This window comes from Crassostrea angulata, chromosome 2 (genome assembly GCF_025612915.1).
Source record: "Crassostrea angulata isolate pt1a10 chromosome 2, ASM2561291v2, whole genome shotgun sequence".
NCBI lineage: Eukaryota > Metazoa > Mollusca > Bivalvia > Ostreida > Ostreidae > Magallana > Magallana angulata.
Window position 1 is genome coordinate 26,259,974 of NC_069112.1, and position 23,495 is coordinate 26,283,468.

The 23,495-nt window shown below is 32.0% G+C and overlaps 1 protein-coding gene and 1 long non-coding RNA gene across 2 annotated transcripts; both read right to left on the reverse strand.

Annotated features, from left to right (window-relative positions):
• Positions 1-1,675: 1,675 nt before the first annotated feature.
• On the reverse strand, positions 1,676-14,064 carry LOC128174089 (laminin subunit beta-1-like). Its single transcript, XM_052839725.1, has 11 exons — positions 13,998-14,064; positions 13,030-13,263; positions 12,693-12,947; positions 11,495-11,632; positions 10,317-10,457; positions 9,844-9,978; positions 8,720-8,854; positions 2,725-2,859; positions 2,239-2,376; positions 2,112-2,144; positions 1,676-2,007 (listed from the first exon to the last, which is right to left on the reverse strand). Exons 1-11 carry the CDS (start codon positions 14,062-14,064, stop codon positions 1,754-1,756), a joined length of 1,665 nt encoding a protein of 554 aa, XP_052695685.1. The 3' UTR covers positions 1,676-1,753.
• Positions 14,065-17,112: 3,048 nt separating this feature from the next.
• LOC128170682 (uncharacterized) lies at positions 17,113-19,278 on the reverse strand. Its single transcript, XR_008241880.1, has 3 exons — positions 19,196-19,278; positions 18,411-18,588; positions 17,113-17,351 (listed from the first exon to the last, which is right to left on the reverse strand). It is a non-coding gene; the product is annotated as an uncharacterized LOC128170682 (long non-coding RNA).
• Positions 19,279-23,495: the final 4,217 nt, after the last annotated feature.

Sequence of the window (23,495 nt, forward strand, 5' to 3'; positions counted from 1 at the left end):
AATACTTTATAATGTAAGCGTAGTAACGCAATACTGATTTTTTTTTTAAATAAGCATCGTATGACAATGTTCGTTTTCAATCAGCGATTAAAATAACAAGAGGGAGTAGTACATTTCACCAGGTTGACATGCAAATGGCAAGAAAAATGGAATGGAGTGTTTTTGCCGAATTATAAGGTTGCTATGGAAATGTTCGGTTTTCAACACACAAACGGCGAAACAAATAAACAAACAAAAACAAAATGAAAAAAAAAACGCTAGAAGCTTCTGCTGTACCATGTAGTTAGACAGAGAGCCATGTTCAAATCTCTTGAAATATTTTTTGCTTGCGAAAAAAATTGCGAGAAGTTTTTTTTTTCTTTTATAATTTAGGGGTCTTGAAAACAAGAATATTCACGATAATCATTTTGAATAATTATTGATTTTATAACACTTGTTTCAAACATTGTGTTTTAACATTGGTGTTAATTACTTATATTTACGTTTGAGAAAGGCCAATCGATAAGAATCATTAACACAACAGTCTTTTTAGCTCACCTGAGATGAAGGTTCAATTGAGCCTTTCTGATTAAATTTTGTCTGTCTTTCTGTTTGTCCGTCTGTTGATATTTGTTTTTTTACATTTTCAACATCATCTCCCGAACCACTTGACCAATATTAACCAGATTTGTCACAGAACACCCTTAGGCAAAATTGTGAAAATGGACCACTTTTTAAACGGAGATAATTTGAAATAATTAAAAAATGAGAAATATTGAACAATCTTCTTCTCAAGGATCATTTGGTCAGGACAGCTGAAACTTATGTGAAAGCATCCCTTCAGCTATTGTAGATAAGGGGAAGGGTAAGGTGGGGCAACAATGTGGTCAAATCTTTACATAGGGATATGTAGAGTTATTTTCTTTTTAAAAATTCAGAAACCTGAAACTTTTCTGGCAGCATCCTCAGGTAGAGTAAATTCAGGTTTGTTCAAACCATGATCCCTGGGTGTAGGGTGGGGCCACAATGTGGGTTGAATTTTACAAAAGATTATTTTGAGTAAATCTCGAAAAAATCTTTTTCATAGAAACTACAGTTAGGAAATCTGAAATGGGACACATTTTTAAGTACTATATACATGTAAAGAGAAAAATCAAAATCTTTTACCAAAAAGCTGTGACTTAAATAAAAGCAACCTTAGATAGTGTAGATTCAAGTTCGTTAAAATCAAAATGATAATAAGGTGGGGCCATTTTTGGGATCCACTTTTACAACGGAAACGTTTAATCTACTGAAATGTTATAATATATGGTTTACTTATATGCAAACTTTTTGACAAATTGCTGATTCTATAAAACTGATTAGCCTTGGACCCTAGACGATTCGTTGGCCTCACAAGACGTTAAAGTGTGATTTGATTTAAACAATTTTTTATTCAATATAACATATTGAGGGGGATTGGGCAGCAGGCACAGCCTAGTTTAGCCCTCTCCATGAAACCAAACAATAATACAGTCAAACGATAAGCGCATACGATTTTTATTGTGACGTCATTAAGAATTTCACATAGAAGTGAACATTTCATTATTTTATAATTTCATATTAGGAAATATCTTTGGAAATGTTAGTATAACTTTTGAACAAAACACTTTCTAAATTATAAAGAAAAGATTATCCATTAATACAGATAGTGTAATTCTATAACATTTTCAAAGATAAAGTCTAAGTTTCGATCGCAACGTGGAACATAAAAGCGTGATTAAATATCGTTACGTTAGTCTCCGATCACGTTATATGGAGTATCCGATACCGTAGAATCTAACGTTGAGTACGCATGGTTGTCATCCATAGCTGATAAATCGACATACGTCTGAGGAGATTTTTCGTTTACAGATGCGTCTGTACGGTGTCTGTTGGTTTTACTTTTCATGATATGGCGTGCCATGAAGAAGATTACAATAAGGCTTATAGCAAACATTGTTGACAGACTTGCTATGATTGCTACTCCTGTTGTTGTTAACCTGTTTTCTAAAAAAAAAAAAAGTAACAAGCTGTATTCTATGTTTGGTTGATACATGCAATTTTTTTCAGGAAAAGATAAGAATTTAGTTATAGTTATTTTATATACTTACTCTGTTTGTCGAATTCAGGCGCATTAATTTTGGCTCTCAAAAATCATCATACTAGTGTAAAAGTAGATATCAAGACAATGCACTTTGTTTACCATTCTGTCAATTCGATTCAATGTTGTGAATTTACCTGTTACACAAAGAACACCGATCCATCCAAAATCGCAACCTTCGGTGCAAACTCCGTTTTCTGCGGCACACGATTTACCATCTTTGCAATGTCCACAATCAAATCCACAGTTTGGGCCATATTTATAGGAAACACATTCTGACATTACAAAAAAAGAAGTTATACTATTTTGCAAATAGTGAAGTAAAGTTGGAAACAAAAAGTGAGTCTAGGGTCCTGATTTTATGTATTACACATGTGATTAAAATGACCTACATCTCCAAGAAAAAATTAATTATATTTTTGTCACTGTCCAATTGATACTCTGTCATTTTTTCTTTGATTAGTATTGTTCATTTTTACAACGTAATTCTATATAAAAAAAATCTAAACGTGATGCAATAACGTTTAAAAATTCGCCTTGACATGCTGAAAGCAAGAGTTTGCTATTCGTTTGTTTGTATGTAAAGCAAGATCAATGGATCTTTGAACTCATTTACATTATACCTTGACAAAGAGGGGGTTTGAAGTTTTGACTGCAGCCATTGATGCAAGTCCCATCGTGTTTTTCACAAATTTCTTCTCTGACACAGTGACCACATTTAGCAGAACAGGTAGCATTGTAAAATCCGTCTTGGCATACTAAATATGCAACATATCACTTACATGTATGTAGTTTAGAAGAAACATTGATTACAAAGAAAAACAAGTTGTGTTCATTTTTTTTTTACTTTCACGCTTTGGTTGCTGATAGTTTAGAACACAACCATGATAGCATGTCCGTTGTCTTTATCACTCTTCTTTCCATTTACACAGTGTCTGCAACTAAAGTCACATAAATACCCGTAATACCCCACATTACACACTTAAACATTACAATACAATTAAATAAAAAAAAAATGATGCTTACCTGTATGAACATGAACGATTTATACTGATAAGAGTAACCAAATCCAAAAATTCAGCTAACTGAATATGAGTTTATGAGTTTCTCCCGATATCACCAAGTACGATTAGTACATAAATAAGGATACACATTAAAATTTATGATCGTTTTACAATTGTTGTACTTTTTTTTGTCTAAACAATAGTGAAAGCCGTATAGCAAGCCAATTATTCTTTTTGAAAGATTTATTCATGGGATAAAGTTTGTTACACTCTCTTGCATACCTATGTCGATAAAGAAAATATAGCACAGCATGGGTGGATCCTGAATTTTAAGCTAACACAGGTGCCCCACCTGTTTAAGTTAGGGGGTCTGGGGGCCGCCTAAGGCCCCCAGTGGGTCTAGAGCAAAGCCTTGGTGGGGGGTCAGGGGACGAAGCTCATGGATTCTATAGATTTTTTATAGTAAAAATGAAGTCTTAAAACTCAGACTTTTGTTCTTCTTGTATTGATACTTCAAAGTAATAAAATCACTTACAAATTTAAAGGTCTGTTGATGGAGGCCTGCAGTACGGTATTCCCATACTGTTAAACCCTGTGCATTGCAGATATATTAGACATTTTCTTACAAATGGCTGTAAATTTGTCAGGTTAAATATCAAATTCAATAAGACGATGTAAATGAAATTTAAGAAGTAGAAAACCATACTTAACATGGAAGTATACAAAGTATAACCAATTACTCAAAGTTGGGTGACTGGTACCATTTAAAATGGCGTAACTTAAATGCGCTATTTTTGTACGTTACACTATTGAACACACAGGTTTTGTTCATAGTACATGTACACCGTTGAAATCATATAATGTAGAGAAACCATTCAAGTTTCCAAAAAAATGATAATCAAGACTGGCATTTGTACATTTTCTTTGCCAGAAAGAGTATGTTTATACATTATCTTCACAATTTTCGGAAATGAGCACGCCGGGTACCCCCTTTTAATCTGCCACTGCGTCAAATAATAAAGTAATCTATTGGTCATTATCTTAAAGTATGCTTTAATATCATTTTAATAAATGTTGCCCAGTTGTTGTCTTGCGGTTTTACATCAGTTTTTAAGAAAAAAAATCTAGTAAAATAACAATAATATATCGAAAAAGTAATATGTAAACGGCATACTGTGGAATCATTAAATTTAGTGGGGGCCAATTTTCGTGGATTCCTTAAATTTTACAGGTTATATTTTCTATTCAATCAATATTTTTTTTAATAAAGAATACATGATTATGACATTACCTAGATAAAGTATTTAAAGAAACGTAATATTAATAAGCATTGGATGCCGATTTTTAGATAACATTAGTTATATAATCACATGGCTGTGTAGACATAATAATTAGATTTTTTCAGGGTGAGTCAGTTTTTTGGGGGTTTTTTTTGGTTTGGTTATTTGTTTGATATTTGGATTTTTTGTATTTGCATTTCTTATCAAGCGAACAAATTGAAATTCATGCCACACGTCAAACAATACCAATGTTATACATATTATCATCATACAAAAAAGTAACAAATGACTCATATTTAAAAAAGGCTTTAATTAATTATTCAATAAATGTGTTACGATTGATAAATGCTGTTATATATTTTTTTTTATACTTTTAATACGAAAACAAACAAGCTTCATGTCAGTTATTGAATGACGAATTCAAAACTTGGTCTAATGATGTTTGATTGACTGCCGTAAAAAAAGGGGCCTTTAGGTTAAAATTTCACAAACTCACTTTTATGTCAATTCCGATTAGACATTTTTTTTACAAACATACAGAGATATCTAAGGTTTTCTGTGTTTTAAGCATTTTATGAAAATTCTACTTAGACAGGTTAACACTTCTTTGAGTAGTTTGTTGAAAACGTCGCGACGTCACGTTTTGTTTTGCATTTTTTTTTTGTTTCCTTTTACCGTTATTAATTGCTTGGAGAAAACTTAATTAATCATTATCTACGATTGTAAATGTCATACAATATAAACAAAAAAGAACAACACGTTTTAAATGTCAAGATAAAGGTACAGTTCTGCGGCGATAAATAAAACCCCAGAAAAATGATATAACAAGAATATTAAAAGCAAACAAATATTTAATTTCTCCCCAACCTTAAAACACGTCAAAGTTGTTTAAACTGCCGAGAACCTAATTGGCAAACATGTTTAGAAAATGCAGAGACAAAGATGGTCAAATTCGATGCCTATGTTTCTACAATTTTAGGTGTATATTTTCAAAAGAGAAATGTTTTTACTTTGATTAACTTTCTGCACCGACATTTTATACCATATTTGTCGATATTACTTTTTTAAGTATTTTTCTTTAGCTCTGAAGCAAGTTTAAAATAAATAGCTGTTTTTAAAATTTAAAAGCAATATCATGTTGTATTATCTTTCTATTTCTTTCTTCTCTTTTATTTGTTATCAACACTTTTTATAAAATAACCGGTGAAAAAATGTTTGACTGCCTTGCTGTATTGTAATAACAACAAAAATGTGGACAGTTGATTTAAGGTACATGTATCCGAAAAAAAAAATTAAAGAATTTTATAACGGCATTTTGTGTCCATTTGAGTGGTGTTGATGATAGCGATCCGTGTTCAATGGAGCGACAATTAAAACCGCCTGAAACGCCCCCCCCCCCGGTCCTTGGAAATTATGTCATAACTCGGACCACCCCCTACCATCCCTATAAAAGAGCTTTTGCATTTAAGTTATGTTTTCAAAGTGAATGTGTTCAGCTTACTCAAATTCACTTAAAGGGAACTTAAAGATGGTGTTAAGACAAATTAAAGGGAGCGTAAATGCCACTTAAAGATGCTTAAAGGTGGCTTAAAGATGGTTTAAAGGTGACATAAGGAAGTATGGACATTTAGGACCTATAAGCTCAGCTTAAAGGTGACTTAAAGGCGGCCTAAAGATTGTATATCAATGACCACCTTTACGCCACCTTTAAGTCACCTTTAAGGACTTGCTTAAAGATTGTTTTTCGCCCTGTGTTAATCTATAAAAAATAGTTTTAAAAAAATATATGGTAACAAATTTATTTTTTAAATAGATTTTGCATTCCTAATGATAAAATAAGCCCTTCCACTAAAGCATTTATGATTGTCCTCATAGACCTTAGTGCAATTTTCATTAAGTAATTACTGCTTAGTAAATAATATTTTTTGAAATTTTTTCACGGTTAATTTTTTCTCTCTCCAAAATATTAATAATTAATAAAATAATAAAATTTTCAATGCATGATGGAAATTCAAGGTTAGAAAAATCAGGTCTTAACATGAATGAAATAACTTAAAAGACAAAAATCTTTCTAAAATGCCTTTTAATTTTCATAGATTTATTTAAATATTAAAATACTGTCTTTGGTGACATGCAGGTTATGAAGGTAACGACATTGAAGAAAAGATACAAAACCCGCGTTAGCGTGTTCAGTAACTTTTTTCTTCAATGATCGCTACCTTCATAACCCGCATGAATCATAAAAAAAGAATTCTATAAATTATATTTTAAATCAAAATACAGTAAATAAATGTTACTGTAGATCAGTAAGTTAGCTAAAAGAAACACCAAAATCGTCTCATATGGGAATTTGAATCTGACTTCATTTTGATAACTTCGTGCAGTCCGTGATTTTTCTTAGGTCGCTGTAGGTTTCGACCAATCGATAGAAAGGGCGTGTTGATTTCAGTCCTGTCTGTTTACATAGAACTATGAATTAACCATGTTTCCGTAAGAAATAGATCGAATCATACTCAGTAAAAAAAATTATTGTAATTTGCAGCTGTATAAAGACTGAGAGGACTAAAATCTACATGATCCAGTTTTAACCATGTCATTGATCGGTCCGTCAAAACCATTAGCATCCTAAGAAAAATCAAGGGTTGCACGTTATAATCATGAAGATGCAAGAGTCAAATTCCAAGAAAAGAAGCTTTGCCTATTTTCTCTATCTAACGCACTGATGGCAAATAACAATAATTTAGTTTCTTTAATGTAATTTTTACGATTAACCAATCGATTTATTTATTATTTTTAACCAATAAAATGCTTACTCTGATGATACATGCGGATTATGACGGTAGCCATCATTGCAGGATCACGCCGGTTTTGTTGATATTTTCTTTCTTGATCGCTACTTTCGTTATGTTCGTTGTTAAAATATACTCGAGCACATTGAATTAAGTATATAAGATATGACAGACCAACACACTACAAAAACAACCCCACCTGCTGAATCGACACTTCTATCCAATCAATGCAATGCCTACATGTATGCATGCTTTAAATTTTCAACTCCCAAATGGGTTATGATTTCCACAATATCAGACACTTTCTGCTTGGTCTGCAGAAACAGTGCGGATATTTCTGAACTATGTCTGCACACTCTTCAACAAACTCCCCAGTAAATCATCAGTCTTCATCTGTCTCACTAGCATTGCACTGTCTTGGATAACTAATTCACTCTTAAAAATTCCAGTTTATTAGCTGAAAAATATACGATTGTTTCTCTTTGTTCCAATTTACATTCTATGATCTTTTTCGGCATGATTTCAATTACAGGATGATTTCAATTACAGGATTGTTTTTAAAATTTCAATATATGACCAAATTGGTCCCACTCTGAGGCCTGATCCAGGAAGAACGAAATTCACAATTTCGGTAGAGAGCTTCATGGACATCATCACCATGCATTTTGGTTTTCTTAAATATATATGAGAGAGGAGAAGATCGTCTAAGAATTTATGCACTTTTACTATATAGTCATACAAGCCCAGCCCTCAGGCTTCAACCCAAGACCAAGTGGCCATGGATTAAACAATTTAGGTAGAGGCTTTCATGGACGTCATTACTATAATTAGTTGTTCTCCATATGTGTTGAAGAAAAGAAGATTTTTGAAAATTTCTATTTTTTTTTATATATATATTTCGCCCATCCAATAGCGCTCCGGGGTGGTAGAGCCATGGATTTCACAATTTAAGTTTCTCTCACCAACGAAATGCTTTACACGAAAAGATAGTAAAAATTGGTTATGCAGTTTTTGAGAAAATGTTCAAAATGTAAAACTGTTAACGCACCATTCAAGAAGACTAATTACAATAGGTCAATTGCATGAAATGCAGCATCCAACATCCTTCAGAATTACGTCTCAGCATATGGGGAGGGATATTTTAAAATCTTAGCGTACCTTCAATAAGATTTTGCGAGAATGTCCATGGCTGCTAAAAATGATGACTAGCAAACATGCTGATGTGTTGGATCTGGTTTTGATCAATATACGATTTACATGTATTTTGTTAAGCACAAAATAACAGAAAAAGATATTTTCAGATAAATTCCAGCTGCACTAAAATAGTTTTGCACCAATACAGAGATCCTACGGAATTTTAGCCATCTCCGTCAAATTAGATGAAACAAATTGTAGAGAGCTACCTTGTTGCAGTTACATGACATGTGATGTGTTTTGTGTATAAATGAAAGTATTTGTTATGCTGACACCTCTATGAAAGTGTTAAGCCTAACAAAGCCCGTATCTGTCTCATTTCAATTTGGGTGCCCACAGTTTCATACTTACCGTCACACCCCTCTCCCTCCCAGCGAATCGAACACCCACTATGACATCGGCCAGTCCCTTTGTCACACACGCCATTGTTTTTACAGCGTCCACATAGAGTGCTACAGTCAGTGCCGTAGTAGTGATCAGAGCAAACTAAAACAAATACAGTTAACAATATTTATTGCTGATATACAACTGAAGGAATAATAAAAACTGTTATACTTTCATGTTGAATACTGAAATCTGATTTTTTTAGACGTAGTTCATAATACGTTTTATTACTCTCAGCGTTAGCAACGCACTTAGCAACGGGTAACATTACAAATTGTTACATGCGCGAAAATTATGCGTAACTATACGGTTTGCCGGTGAATTCACGTTATTCCTATGTAAAAGCAGTAAAGTTTTCTTTAAAATTAAGACATTCAGTATAATAAAATAGATAGTGCCTGTTTGGTAGGATAGCAGTCTAACTATCGAATAGTTTATTATTTCCACCCTATCAGAAAGCTTTTGCTTAGACTAAATAAACAGTGGGGATATTCCTAAAAAATTCTGCAGACTCTTCAACAAACTTCTCGGCAAATCAACATTTTTCGACGCACAACGCAAAAAGTCCGACGACGGAAGAATACTAACTGCAATAAGTCAACTGCATAACATGGAGCATTGAACGTCCTTAAGAAGTACTTCTCAGCGTTCGGGATTGAGTATGTTATACTCTAATCATATCATCTATAAGATTTTGCGAGAGCTTCCATGGCTGCTGAAACTGACAACTAGTAAACATGTTGATTTGTTGGATTTAGTTTAAATCTATATGCAATGTTTTTTGTTTAGCATGAATTAACAATCATTTGATTGAAACGATAAATAACAGAAAAAGATTTTTTCAAATAAATTGAAGACGCACTATAATAGTTTTGCACCATTACAGAACTCCTACGCAATTGTTGCCATCACCGTAAAATTAAATAAAAGAAATTGGAGAGGGCTATATTTTTGCAGTTACATGACACGATATGTGTTTTGTGTATAAATGAAATTGTTTGTAATGCTGACACCGTAAAGAAAGAGTCTAGTCTTTCAAGGCCCGTATCTGTCTCAATACAATTTGTATTCTTACAGTATTTCATACTTACCGTCACACCGCTCTCCCTGCCAGTGACTCTGACACCCATAAGGACAGGAACCATTCCCTTTGTCACACACGTCATTGTTTTTACAGTTTCCACATGGAGTGTTACAGTCACTGCCATGGTAGTGATCGGAGCAAACTAATAATATTTATTGTTTATATTCAACCGGGAGAATGATAAATAATAAAGCACCACCCCCCCCCTAAAAAAAAATAATAAAAATTAATATTTAAAGTAATTGAATAAATCAACAACCTAACATTTATCCAAAAGCAAAATTTTCATTTTGTTTTCAAATGACTTAATTCTTTGTTAGAAATCTTTTAAAAGTGCCAAATGTTTTGGATTTTTCGATTACAGACTATATTTAAGCATTGTCTAGAGTGCAGTTTAAAAAAACAACACATCCAATATACAAACATAAAAGACAATAAATGGAACAGTTGACATAGATTATATTGATTATTAATACATACTATTGCAAAAAATTCCAGTCCAGTGAATAGTGCAACCGTTTTTGCACATCCCCGTCAACTTATTGCAAGGTGCTTCATCTTTACAATGACCAGGACAGTCTTCACACGCTTTGTTTGATATGAATGTTCCATTAGGGCATACTGTAATTAATTAATTATATATATATATATATATATATATATATATATATATATATATATATATATATATATATATATATATATATATATATTTACACCCAAAGCGGGCATATAATATATGTATAGATTTGCAAAAATCTTGTGATACATGTCCAAACTGTAATTGAGTAAGAAAGAGCGATATTTAGTCAACAGTAATACATCATGCTTTATATCTTTTTGGTAAAGGTGGTGCATAAATGTACGTTATTCATATATCGAACTTACTCTCTGCAGAATACAAACAATTTTCAAAATAAGATGTCACGTTTTTTCTTTCTTTTTTTGTATAATGCTTGTAAAAGACACTATCTTAAACAACAATGGGTAAAATTGTTTCATAGACATTTTGTACTTTTCTCTACAAAAATATTGTAAGAAACTGATCTCTGAGTGCTGTATAACGTATATTGACGTTGTGAAAAATCCATGCTGCAAACTAGACTTAAAAGCATATTGTTGAGCAATATGAGCTGTATTTTTTTTTTTTGGAATTGTTGTTGCAAAAACCTGCTCGTTTGTAAGTCTGCATATAACTTAAACTTTTATGATAAATAAGATTTGAAAAAAATCATTAATTTTTGTCAAAGGAAATATTTCTCTTCTAAGGAATATATAGCAAATTATTTATTGTACAGGACGACAATAATGCAATCCAAATAAGGCTTCCTAACGACCTTTTACACAAAAATATGGCTAACAGAAATTTCAAACTATCATATTTTTGTCATTTTAGTAGAAAAGAACATTTTAGTAAAAAAAATTCAACATGAAAAATGCATCTCATATTGCTTTAAGACTAAGACAATGGCATTGTGTTTTCCATTATGGCGATAATAATTACCGCAAATAAGTAAATTCCCAGTAAATTTAAAACATAGTCGATGTTAAAAAGATGACTTACAATAGATACTTCTAATAAACTTCAAAATGTAAATATCACTGATTCATTAATGTTTGCGAATTCAAGATTGGTGAGTTGTAATGAAAAAAATTACCAATGCAGTCAAGTGTGAGAGCGTTTGGATCAGTGCATCCATGTATACAGGATCCATTAAATGCGTCACAGTGTTCGTTTTTACATTTAAATGGACAGTGATGCCTGCAGCCAGGTGAAAACCTTCTCGGGTCACAACCTACAAATGTAAATATAATAAAATATAATAATAATAATAATAATAATAATAATAATAATAATAATAATAATAAAAATAATAATAATAATAATTAAAAAGTGCTTGTTTTGTACTTATAAAAATCATATTCTAATATCGTCTCATAATTTTTAATTGCCCGTTGATTAGGCAAAGTAGCTGTTTACATGTACGACTTTTTATCAACAACAATTACCTTCATTATTTTATTATATTTTAATTCTAATATTAAAACTCTTAACTGAAAACCCCAATTGACTTGCGTACTGTAACATTATGAACACGAAAAGGTAGTTTAAAAATTTTTTGCCTTAAGTGTTGTTAAAGTTAAACTATTAGTTATCGAAATCCAGCATTTAAATACACTATACTTTTACATGTAGATAACTCGCACATATTTTAATCTGAATATTTGCCAATATACAGTTAATGTTTTTATTGGTATAAAGTTTATATATATATATATATATATATATATATATATATATATATATATATATATATATATATATATATATATATATATATATATATATATATATATATATATATATCGTTAATGTTTAATGTGACGGTATAAGACATGATTCATTAACACTTGCTCAGATACACGGATTTCGTCGACTAACGTACAGGTTTGACTTACTTTCATTTTCATGTTAAGCACCATTGAAGTTAGTCTGTATTCCACGAATTGAAATGAAGGGACGTTAAGTATTACTCAAACTATTACGAAAAATACTTTTTTCTCCTATGTGACGATCGATCGTGTACATATGCAATTTGCCAAAGACGTCAAGTTGGCTACATTTCCTGGCAATGTCAATCATTGCTCACGCGGATTATGTATTTTTCTGCAATGTCGCTAACTACATGTCCCGCATAAATCACCAAAATAAAAAAAAAGATTTTATTGCTTAAAAAACCATATATATAAAATTATACTTTTTGAATTTCCATGTCTGATATATTATAAAGCAGGATAAAATATAATAATAAAAAAGCAAACATTCTAAGATGTCAGCACTTATGCAAAACTGACCCATGACTTTAACTTCACATATTTCTATCCCAGTATACATTATGTTATCGTTTTGACAGCTTGATGTATATCCCGGCGGTCGTGTGTTGATAAATGCGATCCCTTGAGTTACGTTGTTGACGGTTATATTCATGACAGACGTTGGACATCCAGACTTGGGATCGTGATGATATACGAGATGTTTAGGATCATGCAGTGGATGAAACGTCTCCGGAATATACGTGTAAACGGAAAATCCAGCTGATCTTGTATATGCTTGAAATTGAATGTTTAAAAATACGTTAAAACATTTTCTAGAACACTTCTGTTTATTATTATTTATTCTTTGAAAACTTACTATCATATCTGAAATAAATCTCTAGATATGCTACGTTGAATTGCCTTTCTAACCACACCCTCCACCATATAGAAGTATTACGGTTTCCTTCAACATCCGTTATAGCACAGGAGTTTAAATGGTAGTTCTGTGAGACATTGCCATCTATTGCTCTACTGGCGTTCCAGGTTGGGTTTTGAGCTGATGCGCCCATGGCGGCTTTCCCTCCGTGTCCTTGTTCAAAAACTAGATTAACTGAAACAGCAAAATTTACACAATGTAATAATGCCTCAACTATATGTATCTGCATATCTTAATACGAATCAAAATCTGTTATATAGAAAAAAAAACCAACCAAAACAAAACAATTATATTAAACATGGTTATTGATTTCATTTCATTTAGTCCATAGAAATTCTAAACTTAATATAACATTCAGAATACATATATTTTGATGTTGTATGATGCAATTGGCGAAGACAATGCATTGTCCTTATATATTAGTTTTGTACATTACACGAACATATAACTATTTCTTATACGTCTTAGATTATTAATGTAAAATCAGAACGAATGCTATTCTACATGTATACAACCGTGAAATATTGTCCAAGCTATTTGGTGAATCGTCATTTAAAATATTTACTGTAGGAACTCGATTCCCTTCGTTTTTAAAACTTGGAACACCTCATATAAAAATGTAGTCGCTAAATTAAAATCCATCTTAATTCCGATAACTCTAGATCTGATAGTCTACCATCAAGAAAATTAACATATTGCTTGCAAGTAAAGTTTTCTTCTGTAAAATAAAATACTTATCTATTGAGTATTAGGACGATAGCAAATCTATTGTTTACTTGACAGCAACAATTTTATAACTCATGATTAACAAGCTAGCAAATAAAAATGACATTTTTACAATTCGATTAAAAGTTAATAAGTTATCTTTTCTCAAACACACGCTTGAATAAAAAAGTTGCAAAACTTACCAAAACATGACGCTCCTGTAATCATAAGCTGTAGAAGAACAACCTCTACTCTCACATACGACCACATATTTTGTCAAAACGTATGGTATTAGGGAAGCGTTTATGATTTAACTTCCTGGTAGTGTCGCTATTGGACATGCTTACATCAAATTAACGCTATCAACACTGCTGATAACAGTGTATGGCTGATAGAAACCAATTCATAATAATGCCGAGAAGCATCATGGTCTACAGTTGATTTATACTTTAAAGGGGCATGATCATTCACGATTTTGGTCAAACATGTTTTTGCCGATTTTATGTTTACAATGCGCCAGTGAGGCATTTACAATAGGCAACGAAAATGTTGTTAGGTAGTAAGCGAGGTACAAAGCTTATCATTATTTGCTCTGTAAACAAAGCGTTTGTTTACATTTTGAATGTTAAACTAAAAATCTCAGTTTGTGACCTAAAATGAATGTGTTAAACGTTATGAATTGTTTTTTATGCTTAAAATAATTGAAACAAAGCAGGTTGAAAAAATATTGTAAGCGGTAAATTGAGCCAATGCAAACAAAACAGGACACGAACCTTATTTACATGACAAAGAATTATGAGCCCTTTATCTTGCATATAAATCTACTTCTAATTCTTAAATTTAGAAACATATTCCTTAAGCATTGTAAATAATAAAAACAATTTTAAAAATATTGAAATTGTGACCATGTCCCTTTAAGCAAGGGAAATAAAACGTCTTACCACTTTTATGTGTACATGCACTCAATACAATGTATACAACAAACACTAAGCATAATCTGCCCATTTTAGAGCACATACTTCCGAGTTCATGCTTTGGACAGTCTTTGACGGGATAAAAATCCTGATGATCTAGAGCAGAAATGTATTATCTAGTAATTGATAAATCTGAGAGCTCTGTTTTTACTAACCAAGCCATTTCGATGGCGAGGTTCATAACTATAACTCATTTCAAAATCAAAATGAAATGTACAAAACTGACTTAATGTGAAAGGTTAAGTTGTGGGGTTTGCTTTTATTGCAATCACGTTGTTTTAAATTACCAACATGATAAAATGTTAAGAATAGGAAACATTCGGTAACAACAAAATCAGCACACAATATTGATAAATACAGAGGTGTACGTTTGTAAGAAATATCTAAATCAAAATTAGAATAAAAGGTATAGTAGTACATGTACATATGAATTCAGTCACATGAAATCAAAGATATTTATTTCATATAGATTGAAATGAAATCAAAAGCAACTATATTTTCACGAGCTAAACTGGTTCAATGAGGGCAGACCACAAACATCCGTCAAAAACTAAAAAGTTCGATAATGAAAATTATCTGCAAACAACCAATCAAGTGGAAAAAGATTGTTATGTCACAGAGATAGCGGGTAAGGCATGTAGTTTCTGTAAAGTGTTGGTTAGTCTAGAAATGTACAAGTCACGGGGATTTATTTGCAAAAGGATATTACCTAAATTGATTTATTGACTTGAAATACGGACAAGCACATATTTGCAGATGGAATGACCAATTCATAGTTAAAAAATTTTAAGCTTAGTTTTTAAAACACATGTCTGTATAAGCTTTAAAAATATACATTGTGCTTTCTCACTTGACGTAAGCCCAGCAAATAAGTTTTGCTTTATTCCAAGATTTTTTTTATACTCTTCCTATATACCTTTTTCAACTATGTCCATGTAGGTTTCTTTCTAAATGACAAACGTGCCATTATTTTCTGACTGACCTCGTCAACCTCTTTACCGACAAAGAAAATTAATTGTAGGGAATTATCTTCTTTAACAACACTACCCTGTATTTTCCTGATAGCCAGCTTCTCTCTAAAATGAGCTGCATCACAGAGGACACGAAATCAGACACTTTTATCGCTTTTGAATACCGTCAACTGAGAGCAATACAATGTTATACATAAGAACCAAACTAATTGATACGGCTGTAAACTTATATTCTAGAAACTATTTTTGCTTAATTTCGGGTATTTCATAACTCGAAATTTTTTAACTTTCTTACAGCATTATTGTAAATAATAGCATTTATGTAAATTGTGATATGTTATTTTGATGCTAGTACCGAAAATAGTAGTCTAGTCATAATATAATTGTAATTCTAATTTTTGAGTACTTTTGAGTATTTAGCTGATCTTCCTTTTTGTCTACATTAGCCAATCAGAGTGCGGCATTTAGTCGCGCGATGTTTTGACTACGTCACTTTAACTGTCAGCTGTCAACAAGTTTGTAAATACCGCAGTCAACCCACCCTCCTTCCCCTTCATCACATTTGTAGTTGGGGATTTATTTTGCAATGTATTACATATGTATGTTGCTGTGTGAAAAGCTGTTTTTGTTCAACAATATTTTTGTTGCATGCATATTTGGTACATGTTGATAATGTATACATCTTTGTTTAATATGGGGGAGGTCATTTGCTCACCTTTTATAACTTACATTCAATGTCTGGTAATTGGTATTATGACTGTTTGAAGACCTCCCCTTATTGCCTAATTTTTCTTATTAGCAAAAATAAATGGCAGTACATACACACAACCATGTTTTTTATTTTTCTATCAATCCTAGACAGATCAACAATATTACATAAAATGAATTATTTTCAAAGATAAGACGACCAGCAAGTATTCACTGAATTTTCCATTGGCTTTGAAAATAAATTGGGGGGGGGGGGGGGGGCATCATTTTAAGATTCGCACAATATAATGTAATGTTATAAAGTAAGCAATGGGAAAACAATCTTAAAGCTTTAAATAAAACTACTTCGAAATACTTGCTTGCTTACTATAGAGCAATACAATAGCTTCGCCACCTTATTTCTACATTTACATGAAAAGATGCTTGCATATTGTTAACTTTTATTTACAATCCGTGAAAGTGTAAGGTATGTAATGGACAGGTCGAAACTACAAGAACATGTCAAAGAAAGCAATAAAAAGTACATCATCAATACAAATGTAAAACATACCAAATATATACATACATCAATTATTTCCCAATGACAGGGAATCGTGACATCATTGTTTTAAACATTTCAAAAATTATTTGTTGAATAGATCACTCATTTAACTTATAAAATATACATATTAAGAATTTGAAATAGCATTCGGAAACAAAATGCTTCCAAGCCAAAATAAATAAACAGAATCTGAAATTATTCTTAATAATTGTTCTAATATCACAATGCATGGAACATTCAGCGTTAGTGCATAATAATTGAAGTAGTGTCAAAAACTGTTTGTACTCATGCTTGAACAGAACCCTGTTTTTTCATAAACGAAAGCTGTGACGTGCGTCCTGATACTGCTGCTCAGGGCGTTTTCTAGAAGGAAAACAAACAGAATTTACTTCTTTAAAATTGAAACTGTTGCATATTCCAAACAATAAAAAAGTAATACTTTTAATGAATGTTATAAGGCATTAATATATTAACTATATGCTTATGTTTATTGTTTTTATTAACTTGTTCAAATACCATTTAGCTTGTTTTTTAAGGATGCTACATTTGACTTAATTGAACAGTTAAATATATTTAATATGCTACTGTACCGACCAGACCAACCCTCATAGAGAGCAGACCCAAACCAACCCCGTGTCTGCTTTCTTTGTCCGTTCAGGGTCTACTTCGACCCCAAACAGACCCAAGGCTGACACAGAGCAGACCCAGAAGGAACATAGAAAACAGACACTAATTTTATTAGCAGACATTAGATTGCTTCAAATAAAATGACTGCATTTCTCTATATGTGTATTCAGAATATACAAGGGTCGGGCTTACAAGTGGTACGAAAAAAGGCGGGTCTGCTTCACTCCTTAGTACGTAAAGCACATTTCAAGAGCGCTAACCCCGGGTAAACAGAAGAGTCTCCAAGCAGACCCAGATCAGACGAAACATTTCAAAAAGCGGACCCCGAGGATACAAAAAGCAGACCGAGGATTTGATTTTTGGGGTCTGCTTTGGCGTTAGATTTGTAGGTATTGTGCACTGCAATCGAAATCTTCATATATAAAGAGTAAGTATCAACGCACTTCTCGTTGCAATATTTATTCACAATGCTGACAGTAAAAAAAAAACCTCTAAAAAGTAGGTCAAAGACGGATACATTGACTTGAATGATTACTTTGGGATATCGAGGTAACCTTGAGTTATCTGCTTTAGGTGATTTGCTCTCCTGGGTGCTACAGTTGTAGACCTACATATAGTGTAGAGTCAAGTCAAGCGTAAATTTTACAACATTAAACAATCTCATTACACACGATTGGATCAGAAATGAAATATATTGTTGATTCTACACTAAGGTGATTGATTTTATGTATTTGTTGTTGTTGTTTTTTATGTTGAAGGGAGGCGTTATACAAAGTAAAAATAACACATTCGTACTTATCATTGCATATTTTAGTCACAACGCCGACAGCAACAAGGAAGGAAATCAGACCAAAGACAGACACAGACAACCCGATTATTATATCTGGTTCTTGGTTTGACCTTTGAATCGTTGCTAATGGTGCAGCAGTCGTAGGTGGGGTGGTAGATGGGGTTGATGTCTCTGGCATCGGATCTGATGGTGCGGTTATTTAAAAAACAGATTTGCTATACTAAATTTTCAGTAATATATTGATAATAGGTTTTACATTTGTCATACTTCTATGAATTTTTAAAGTAAAATTATGACTTATAAATTTGCTGTTTCGTCTACAAGTTTTACCGTATAAAGTCTCATTGCATTTGCTTATGGTCATTAATCTTCGAAATCACTTTCCGACAACCCTTAGAATTCTTTGTAAAAAAAAAAAATGTGAAACTCAGTATATACAGTTTTCCATGTAGATACCGAATTTATTTCTATCACTGAAATATATTGTATAAACACAGAAATAAGTACAACATACCCTCATTTGTAAATTTTACTTAAAAATGTAACGACCTCATTATTGCTACGATCTCTGGTTTTGGCCTTTTTGACGTCATTAAAACGTTTATTCATGTGAAATGTTGTTATATGTATAAAACTTTTGGACTTGTGCGTTCAGACAAGATTAAAACTAGGTAAAACATATTTTTTTTATCTTTATTAAATCCATGTAAAGGTGTTTGCAAAACAATTTAAACTATGCAGATTTTTTTAAAGCAATTTGGAACGAATAAGAAATGAATAAGTTACTTACAAGGACCGCCCGCCTTTGCTTCACCAAAGAGCCTTACAACAAAGAATAAACAAGGGATCATTAACATCAAATTCGACATCTTATGTATCCTATTATGTTTAACAGCGAGTTAGAAACACATCTACCGACCATGAAATTGCTCAACAAAAGTCACCAATCGTGTTCAAAACTAAATTTCATACAGGTAAAAGGCATTTAAAAGCAAAGGAAATTTTGCTACGCATGGTTAAAATATCAAGGTGTCTTCAATTAGACGTGAAATACTTTGAAAAGCAATCATAAAAATGGGAGGATGAAGTGCTCTGCACCTATCATTTTCGTCAAGGTGACATTTTTTTTTACCTTTCTCGCTTTCTTTGTCAAGTTAATGTCGAAACGATATGGAATTTTTCATTTAAACTTTGAATAAACTGTACTTTTCTCACTCGCATGAAATTGGAGTTTCAATTTATAATAAAGAAAAAAAACTGAATGGTTTACACCCATTTAGAAAATGCAGTTTGCTCATACGGATATACAAAGTCATTCCATTTTTACATGGTCTTCACCACTTTGAATTGTTAACAGCTATGTCGTTAATAAGCGCTTATTTTTGTGCTTTTAACTGCACAGTAGTTTGATTTATTTTTCCTTTATGTATGATATTTTTCAAAAGAATTAACAACAATCTGAATGAAGGGAGAGACAATTGTAAATGAATAAGTTTTGACCCTTTTCAGATTTCTTTTTATATGTACACAGACAACTTTTCAAAAAGAGTTTGTGAATGTTATACAAGTGAGATTACAAAGTCATTTTTTTATTTATCAATATGGGGCTATATATAAAACAAAAGTATTCCGGTATGATAAAGAATATGGGTTAGCCAAAAAATTCAATATCAAACGTACATGTACAATAATATGTGAAGATATATCATTACTTATTAGATTATTTACTGGCTATCTTCAGATATATGTTGGATGTTTAAAATCTATTAGGAGGAAAATCAATAATTGGTTTTTATTTAGATACGGCGTTGGTGTTTGCAATTGGTATATTGTATCTATTGGCGATTCATCATTTCTTTATTTGAGATAATGCTTTACGTTATATGGATATGGCATAAAAGTTGAAAACAAGTTTCTGAATTTAATTTGATTGCTTAAATCAACTCTGCTTCAAGGCAGAACGTCATAATATTCTACTTGACATACGTTTTCGTTTGAAATATTCTGTGCTTCAAGTATTTGAATGTTCTTTCTTTCCATGGTCGACGTTGGGGCAATGGCCACTAGTTTATGTATAGATATCGTGACACGAGTACAAATTGTTTTCTAAAATCCACGTGAACAAATTAATATAGTGTAAGTCATGAACATATCAGCTATTGCTTTGGTAAATTGTAACTTCAATGTACAGAACTACAGTGTATCTTCAAAAACAAGAAGCGTACATGTCTGCTTATTGTACAGCCATGTTTTATTATTCGAATAAAAAAAACAGATTTTTTGAAGATACTATGCATAAAATTTTATCTGCAATGCGTGCAAGATATGTAGTATATAGTTGAAAATCATTGAAGTTTTCTTTGTCATGTTTAAAATCAACATCTGTATATTGTGCATGATAGATTTATTTACCTCTGAATAATTCTTTCTAAAAAAAAATCACCTATAGCTTACGAACACTGTATTAAACGTGTTCAAATACTAAAGGTATTAAAAAAAAAAGGAAACATTCTTTTATTGAAGTGAAAATAAATATCTAAACACTATGTTTTTTCCTTACCATTGAGATAGAAATTTTATTTCTTTTTATCGATATTTACACATCAAAATCAAATTTCATTATATACATGCTACATTTTCAGACTACTTTAAACTTAAGATTTCTTACTTGAGGATGTAATATTATTATTGAATTGCATCAACATGCGTTCTATTCAATCCGTTTTATAAGGATTTTATGAAGTTAAGTCCCAGAAATGTTTGCCACATTTAATTGTAGAGATGGCATTGAAGATTATCATTTGATTGCATCCACGTGCATTTTAATTCACCTAATAAATAAGGGCGTCATTAGGTTAAGTTTCAGAAGTTCATATATTCCGACAAAGCAGAGAAAGCCCAAAAGAACTTCTACATATTCTCTACACATTACAGTTACGTTCACATTGTCCATAAATATGGATGACACTTCCACTTCGATCGTAAGCAGGTAAAGTTTGCCGAGGATATCACCAGATATGACAGCTGCTGGGCCGCCAAAGAAATCCGGGAAATTATCCTGTTTGTATTCCACTTTTGAGATATAATATTTGGTAAAACTTATCTATGTTAATGGTCTTTTGTCTTACTTTACATCCAATAATCAAATTAATGGAGTTGTTGTTTTTAAGATAACTAAACGAAAATATCAGAAGTCAGAAAGTCGACATCGTTTACTTTAAAAATATATATTGTGGGTTTTTTTTTTTCAATTGAGGTAAACCCCACGGATAAGGCAGTTATCTTTTTTACCAGATTTTTATTCTTCTTTATACCTTATTCAAACATGATCATGTAGGTTTCTTTTTAAATAGCAAACATGTCTTTAGTTTCTTATTGTCTTCGTCAACCTCTTTACCGACAAAGAAAACTAATTCTAGGGAATTATCTTCTTTAACAACACTACCCCGTATTTTCATGATAGCTGTCTTCTCTCTAAAATGATCAGCATCACAGAGGACATTAAATCCGACACTTTTTTAAACACTCTGCAAACAACTGGATAATTCACGAAATAATGAAGGATGCAACATATACACAAAAATGGTGTTGGTTTTTTTCTACTATTGAATCAAGATAGTAGTTCACCATTGGATCACTGCACTATAACGTTTTGGGTCGATTATTACTGTAGCCAGTGTCGGTATAAATAACTCAGACAACTTGATTTGGTCAAAAATTCACATCATTCAGTACAAGTATAAGTTAAACAAAATACTGTAATAATTCATTATTATATTTAAACACATAATTATTTCACATAAAGCAATTACACAATTAAATTTATTAAAACGCCTTACCGGGACAGCTTCCCCCAAGACAGACAATATAAGTTTCATCAGGATTTTCAAATGAAGTGTCTATCTGGACTTCAAAGTTGAAAGTGTCCAGGTATGTAACATATAACATTTTTTGCAGAATATTGGCGGGAACAGGTAGAACAGGTTTTAGATATCAAGTGACATTTATTTATAGATGAAATCAGTCGCTGGGCTATGATAAACACTCACACGCACACTCTTAAAACAAATGCTAAATCGCAAATGCATATCTAATTATATAACCCTGGTTACATTACTGATAATGGAATACTTGATCAATACGCAGAGAGTAACACAACTGGTATACATTTGAATCTAAACAAATGATATTCTCCATAGTCTAGACCACTGGTGCAGTCAACATTGATTTATTAGTATCACAGGGAATTGCTATGGTCCAAATGAGCAACACCAGGGTTCCATTAGAACCCAAGTTTATTGATAAGGTTCACTGGGAACAATTGGGCAGTTATACATTAGACTATTGATAATATCAACTTATATCAGCACACACACCAGCTACGAATTTGAATCCTTGGCTTTTGATACCGTCAACTGAGAGCAACATAACGTTATACATAAGTACTAAAGGCAATTGATACGGCTCTAAAGCTATATTCTAGACACTATCTTTGCTTACTTTTGGGTTTTTCATAGCTCGAATTTTTGAAGTTTCATATAGATTCTGTTCAGTGATAAGACGACCAGCAAGGATTCTCTTTGAATTTTCCAGTGGCTTGGAAAGTGAATGGGGGGGGGGGAGGATTTTAAGATTCGTGCATGTGTAATCTTATAAAGTAAGCAATGGGGAAACGATCTTAAAGCTTTAAATGAAACAATGTCTAAATACAAGGTGATCCAAAATATCTGATATTGTTTTATATGGCCATTATAGTTTCAAGAAACAAATTTAAATTTTAGTAAAACATACCCTATAAATGAACAAAGAGTTCAATATTATATTATGTAGGTTAAGTGCTGTTTTCGTGCTTTACATAGCAGAGCTGGGGGAAAAATATAAGCATCAAAATAGCAGAATTTCGTCCTATTGTTTACTTGACTTTTTCGTTTTACAGGTACAAGAATATATCTTTTAATGACAAATTGCCATCGCACCCTGTTTAACTCTTCTATCTGGTTCCTCTCCACTTTTCAATTATTTAGCAGATCTAATATTGAAGATTTTAAGAATGAATTTAATAACGTGATTTATCAATAACATCAAATGAA

Excerpts from the sequence above, each read along its gene's own strand:
- LOC128174089 (XM_052839725.1), bottom strand. The coding sequence starts at position 14,064 with ATGTGGTCGTATGTGAGAGTAGAGGTTGTTCTTCTACAGCTTATGATT. Across the intron at positions 12,948-13,029 it reads GATTTATTTCAGATATGATA|CATATACAAGATCAGCTGGA; the intron begins GTAAGTTTTCAA and ends TTCAATTTCAAG. Across the intron at positions 11,633-12,692 it reads ATGTGAAGTTAAAGTCATGG|GTTGTGACCCGAGAAGGTTT; the intron begins GTCAGTTTTGCA and ends TTACATTTGTAG.